Source organism: Helianthus annuus, chromosome 10 (genome assembly GCF_002127325.2).
Source record: "Helianthus annuus cultivar XRQ/B chromosome 10, HanXRQr2.0-SUNRISE, whole genome shotgun sequence".
Classification (NCBI taxonomy): Eukaryota; Viridiplantae; Streptophyta; class Magnoliopsida; order Asterales; family Asteraceae; genus Helianthus; species Helianthus annuus.
The window spans coordinates 177,971,685-177,978,487 of record NC_035442.2 but is presented as its reverse complement, the minus strand read 5'-3'; the positions used below and the strand labels follow the sequence as shown (position 1 = coordinate 177,978,487).

The window sequence follows — 6,803 nt, the reverse complement described above, 5'->3', positions numbered from 1 at the left end:
ACATTTTAGTTAAACAATTTTTTAAATATCTATTCTAACAAAATAATTTATATAAAATGTATGTTCAAAGCGCAGTGCCGGAGTTCAACCCAAAATATGTAAATATGAATTAAGAAGTTTTGATGGATTGCAACCAGAAAACAACCCATACTAAAGAACTGCAAGTTATAGGCGCTTCACACTGATACATAGTGAACCATATCAGTTATATTAGAAAACTATTTCATATTAATCTACCATACGGTCCTTTGTATTGACAATATGACTGAATTTTGTAGTCAACTATATAGAGACGTTACACAGACATATATAAACATTAAATAGAACAGTGTGTGTATGTATATATGCATAAGCAAAAAGTGGCCAAAAGAAGTCAAGATGGAAGCTCCATTTAAAGCGTATTGAGTGTTCGGGACCAGGTCATCTTGCCGCAGAGCGCGGATGTAACCCACAAGTTTAGTAAACTAAAAGCACGATCTTTTACCTGAGGGAAAGCCATTCTCTCGAGATTGGCAGCGTAAGGTGTGGGAACATCGGCCCTTGCAATCCTCTCGACTGGTGCATCGAGATAACCAAAGCTATCTTCAACAACCGATGCACTGCAACCAACAAACAAACAATACTCATGTTAGTACTCATAAATTAACTTAATGTTGTAATCATACTTAGCACACTAACTAACTATTTAAAGAAGTTAAATTGGAAAGTAGGTGATACCAGATCTCAGCACCAATGCCATGTTAAGGGAACCCCTCCTCAACGGTGAGCAAACAGTTAGTTTTTCTAACTGAAGTATTGATTGTAGCTCTATCTAGTGGTCGAATAGAACGCAGGTTTATAACCTGTAAAATTGTGCAGCTTTCACTTAACCATATCTAACACGTACAAAAAAAAGATAAAATGAATTGTAATGACAATGATGAGCATCAATTGTCAAATGTGCAGGTCTTGTATACAGATAATACTTTTTGTCCAGACTTTTAAATTCTTTGTAAATAATTAGTGTCCTATACAAAACTTCACTATTTTCAATAACTATCCAACTTTTTCAATAAAATGATATGAGAGGTTTTATGCATTACAAGTAAACGTTTACAAGAATCAACCTTTTCATGAATAAATAGGGTCATAATTGCCACCTCTAAAATGGTGACCGTTTACTCACAGCAATTCATTTTCAAGAAATAGGATGTTAAACGATAATGAAACATACCTTACAAATGAACATTCAACATCAAATCGATTAGAGGATTATAAAAACCCTAATAAAAAAAAACAAATGCACATTTGTCAGAAAAACACACCTTTGAGACGAAGAAAGCGACATGCATGCATCAAGTGGGTACCATATGGCTGTAGATATCACAATTTTTGCCAAATTTGGTGCTACTTGAAGGTACGAATGTTTCATCAACTTTTTAAATCTGCACCGTCCATAACAATATTAAACTTCTGAAATTAACCTTTGAAACCGATGAAGCGTTCATACCTGTTGAAATCGGATGTAAAGATCCGATGATTCACAGATGGATGAATGATGAGAAGAGATAACACAAGAGCAGCTGAATCAATATAATTAGGGTTTGTATACCAGGGCTTAAGGAGAAGAATCGCCAGGCAGATTGATTGGTGTATTAGGGTTTACCGAAAGAGGGACAGTATTTTAGAACACAAACATCATACCTGCAAATTTTATGACCGTACCTAAAAGAAATAAGAAGAACAATGATGTTAAGAATTTTTTGCATAAATAAGTGGTTTGAACCACAAAAGAGTGTTATTAGGTGGGTTTGAATTATCTTTTCATATTTAGGTAAGTTGTGAAACCAAACTGCGACCTTCAATAAGTTTTCTGCACAAAATCAGCCTTTCTGCAAAAAGCTGCAACAAATGTTTAAGATCGCTGATTGATACAGCGACCTTGTGAAGGTCGCTGTTTGAAGTACCAACCTTTAAGAAGGTCGCTGTTTCATGTACCAACCTTTAAGAAGGTCGCAGTTTCATGTACCAAGCTTTATGAAGGTCGCAGTTTGGTGTCACAAGCTTTGTGAAGGTCGCTGTTTCAACTACCAAGCTTTATGAAGGTCGCAGTTTGGTGTCACAATGTTATTAAAGGTCGCAGATTCATGTTACGATGTTATTAAAGGTCGCAGAATCATATAGCAAGCTTATTGAAGATCGCAATATGGTGTCACAATCTTTGTAAATAACGACAAACTTTGCAGAATTTATGCAGCTTTCGTTTGGTAGTGTAATAGGTGCCTGTTTGAGGTTTTTGTCCATTTGCTGCATGAAATTTGAGTGGTAAATGTGAAGGTGATATGACTTGACCCTAGCTCTCACATGACCTGCTAATTTGAATAGTTGTGTGTAAGAGAATCCAACTGTAGTGTAAGAAAAAAACTGGCTTTCACCATGAATTCGAAAAATGAGGCACAGATTGAAGTATTTACATATGAACATAAAGCAAAGCAGTTGAGATACATTTTCAATATCAAACAAAGCTTCAATCCTTTCATTAACGAAAAAAATTCAGTCAAGTTTTATCAACCGAAGATGAATTTTGAATGTCATCTTGGTCCGATGAATGCATCGGTGTTGTTCTTGGGCAACAATCACCGTGCGTTTGAGGTGTTTAAAAATCCAACAGCGTATGATCAGCCATTAGATGTTAGACGATCAGATCGAACGTTCTGGCAATATATGAAAGAAAATCCGGTTAGTGGAAGGGTAGAAGGTTTAATACATGCAGCAGGATTCAGCGGGATACTGCAAGTTGGGTACAAGTATGTTGACCACGCGTTAATAACTGCGTTGGTTGAGAGATGGAGGCCAGAAACTCACACGTTTCACCTTCCTTTTGGAGAAACGACCGTGACATTACAGGATGTCAACGTGTTGTGGGGGCTACCGATAGATGGGTTGCCTATTTCTGGGGCTGACACTGGTATGTCGATGTATACTGTACGAGACAAGTGTCAAACAGTGTTGGGGTTTACCCCTGACGAAGCTCATGTGAAGGGCAAAAGGGTTAGGTCCTCCCGAGTTTTAGCACAAATAACGTCATCCAATTTTTCTGAAAATGAAGCATCAGATGAAGATTGCATTTTTCGTGCACGTCAAATAATATTTTATTTGATAGGGTGCACAATCTTTCCTGATAATGCAAACAACCTGATTGATGTCAAATTTTTAGAATTTCTGGTAGACTTGCCCGCATGTTCGGGATATAGTTGGGGCGGTGCTGTGTTAGCTCACCTTTACAAAAACCTTTGTAATGCTACAGCACCTAATGCTATAGCCATTACTGGCCCAGTTGCGCTTCTACAAGTGTGGGCTTGGGAGAGGATTCGTTGCTTTGCTCCTGCTGTTGCCCGGTTCCAGTACAATGCCCCGTTAGCTGCTCGGTAGTGTGAATTGGAACTAATTAAATTTATTATTTTGTGTATATATACCTGACTTATGTTATTTTTTTATTTATCCTTTTAGGTGGAAGGGAAGCTTAACGTGTACAGATGTTTCCACACATTGCCTGAGAACATATAGATCTCAGCTGCAATCAATGACCGAGGCAACGGTATGGTTGTTAGTTGTTGACATATAAATTTTAAGTTTGTTTGAACACGTTTCTAATGAATGAATTTTTTTTTGTTGCAGTTTAATTGGAGACCATACGACGACATTGTCGGTAGACTCCCCGATATATGTCGTAGTGGTATGGGAATTTGGCGGAGTTGTTGCCCTTTGCTATGCTACTCGGTTGTGGAGCATCACTATCCTCAACGAGTGATGAGACAGTTTGGCATGTTCCAGTACATACCTAACCCAATTGCCATAGATCATAATGAGCATGCCAGACTTCATTCCATGAACCGGAGTGGGAAAACCGGCTGGAACTGGTTAAGTCGTCACGCACCGTATGTTAGTCAGTGGGAGGCACGTCATCAAAACTTGGTGACCGGGGAACTCATGACATCTGTTGGAGTTGCCAATGATTACATGTCGTGGTACATGCAACATACGGTGTTATATGTGTCTAACCCACAGTTGTCAGCTGGCCCTACGAGCGGTTTTCAAGACGAAGGAGCGAGGGTCCAAATGATGGTATATACAAGTTTAAAATTATTGAAAGTTACCTTTTTTATTTTTAGTAAAAAATTAATTATTAATTATTTTTTTGCAGTCGGAGACGATGGGTCTAATTCACCGATCTGAAGATGTGGACGTTATTCATGGTGCGGCGTATCGGGCCCTTGAGATGTCTAATGTTCCACAATACACACAATATCCGACTCATCTGTCACAGGAGCCGGTGGACCTTGTTTCATATCCTCGTACACAGAGGGTAGGCAGGCCCCGACGTCGTGCTCGTGGTGGTAGAAACGTTGAAGAGGCCGGGACATCAAATTGGGGCCCAAACTTCGAAACAGGGGGGATCAGGATCCGGTGGTAACGAAGATGTAAATTTTGCGGTAAACCTTGGTAATACTGATATGGGTGGATCATGGGAGTCAGTGTTGGCTACGGCATGCTCCGAGGGTTTTGACGTCGGTGAGTTATTGAACCCCCAACAGAATGATATGGGTAACAACAATCAGTTTGTAGACCCAAACATAAGTCAGGCGGGGTTTTTTAGCCCCTCGTCCCATATGATGGACCCCAACACTAGTCTGGCAGGGTTTGTTACCCCCGCGTCACAGATGATAACATTTATGCCGGATACCCAAACAGACTATCAGTATTGGCCCCCAAACCAAAGTAACGAAGATCACCGGAACCGTTATGCAGATGTTGAACCAAACCCCTTAGACTGGAGTCTCGACTTGAACCTGTTTCCACCACCACCGAATGACCCATAGAGTGTAATACTTTGTGAAATAAATATATTGTGTAATACGTTGTGAAATAAATATATTGTGGTTTTTGTTTTTGTTATTTGTGCAATATATTTTATTATTATTATTTTATTTTTCAAAGTAAACTGATACTAAAAAAACACATAAACTAACACAATAATGATGTATTTATATTTGTTTATCATTAAGGGTATAAAGGACATTTCACAATGTTAAAGTAATAAGCATTTTTCTCAAAAAGAAAAAGTATTTTTAAATCAATTTCCACCCACTATAAATACCCCTACCATAGTGAATGAGAAGTCCACAAAAACCACATCCACCTTTATGGCTAACCAAGGTGACAATCAAGTAGCTGATGAGCAAAACAATAAGCATGTGGTCTAGAGAAAGTCATTTTCGATTCTAAACAAGTTAAGACGTCCAACCGGTGGTTCTAGCACTTCGTCTTTTCCAAAGCCGACCGAGGTCGTGCTAAATAACCGTGGGTCGTCCGCTCAGTCGAGTAAACCTGGTGCCAGCCCTCCAGAAAGAAAAAATTTTGCATTTCCAACCGAAAATTCCGAAAATTGGTCAAGGGATGCTGTTGAGTTTTACCTAAACGGGGATTCCCCTTTTTGTTATTCTCGCTTTTTAGGGGAAATACAGCTACCTAGAAGCTTTTGGGGTAGCCTACTAGGCTACGAATCTAGTGCATGCCTAAATGACATTGTAAACCCAATCCTTCCAGTATTAAATTTTGATTATACAAATCACTGATTAGATATATATTTTGTTTATGGCAGCATGTTCAAGCGTGGACGTTAAGGCTGATGCGGCTTCGACAATCTAAACTTTTAAAAGACTCGTCAAGGAAATTGCGTTGGACGGTTTTACCTCCGCAATTTTACGAAGACGTGTGTTATACGAAGGATTGTTTAAGAGCGGTAGACATGGCGGGAAAGAAGGAACCGTACCCTCCATTTTGGGAGGTTGATTATTTGTATATTCCGATATGGATTAAGCAGGAGGACTGGTTACTATTCCGTGTTGATATGTTTAACATGGAAATAACACAATATTGGACTGATAAAAGATGGGGAAATGAAAAAAGACGGCTGGTTGAACACGTGATGGACATTTTTCCAATTTTCTTCAAGCATTTTCTTGACCAAATCCACTATTGGCGAAACTCGAGATACCGCACAAAGAATAAAGTTTCTTTTGGTTATGTTCAAGACGGTGTGCCTCAGGACAATGGTAACATTGCTAATTCAGGGGTGCTTGTCTGTATGATGATGGACAACCTTGTAAGAGGCAAGTCGCTCATTGATGAAACTGACGTAGAAGAGAGTTGTACCAACTACCGTCGCCACATGGCTAACGAGCTTTATAGATGGCGTTGTATGTAGGATGAATGTTGTTCTAGTTTATGAATATGAATTGTGCTTTCATACTTTCTTTATAATAAACAATTTAATGTATTGTCATATTCCGACATATTAGGCTTTTTGTCAGAAAGGGCCAACCTTGCGTTTTCTGGGTCTGTTATCTCACCGGTGCGTCGAAGTTCGCCATCACCAGGTTTCTTCGTGTCGTATGCTAGGGTGAATAAGGACTTGGGGCATTGGCGTTGTCTCGCAAGAGGTCGTATCCTCTCGTTATGAGGGGGGAAAACGGCCAAAAAGCCATTTTTGACTTTTTGACAAAAAGGGCCAACCTTGCGTTTTCTGGGTCTGTTATCTCACCGGTGCGTCGAAGTTCGCCATCACCGGGTTTCTTCGTGTCGTATGCTAGGGTGAATAAGGACTTGGGGCATTGGCGTTGTCTCGCCAGAGGTCGTATCCTCTCGTTATGAGGGGGGAAACGGCCAAAAAGCCATTTTTGACTTTTTGACAAAAAGGGCCAACCTTGCGTTTTCTGGGTCTGTTATCTCACCGGTGCGTCGCAGTTCGCCATCACCGGGTT

At 39.7% G+C, this 6,803-nt stretch overlaps 1 protein-coding gene and 1 long non-coding RNA gene across 2 annotated transcripts; one reads left to right on the top strand and one right to left on the bottom strand.

Moving 5' to 3' along the window:
* Positions 1–205: 205 nt before the first annotated feature.
* On the bottom strand, positions 206–1,729 carry LOC118483251. Its single transcript, XR_004870055.1, has 3 exons — positions 1,490–1,729; positions 718–1,424; positions 206–599 (listed from the first exon to the last, which is right to left on the bottom strand). It is a non-coding gene; the product is annotated as an uncharacterized LOC118483251 (long non-coding RNA).
* An 827-nt stretch (positions 1,730–2,556) lies between these two features.
* LOC110886862 (serine/threonine-protein phosphatase 7 long form homolog) lies at positions 2,557–4,453 on the top strand. Its single transcript, XM_022134725.2, has 4 exons — positions 2,557–3,407; positions 3,490–3,577; positions 3,658–4,104; positions 4,184–4,453. The coding sequence occupies exons 1-4, from the start codon at positions 2,557–2,559 to the stop codon at positions 4,451–4,453; spliced, it is 1,656 nt and encodes a 551-aa protein (XP_021990417.2).
* Positions 4,454–6,803: the final 2,350 nt, after the last annotated feature.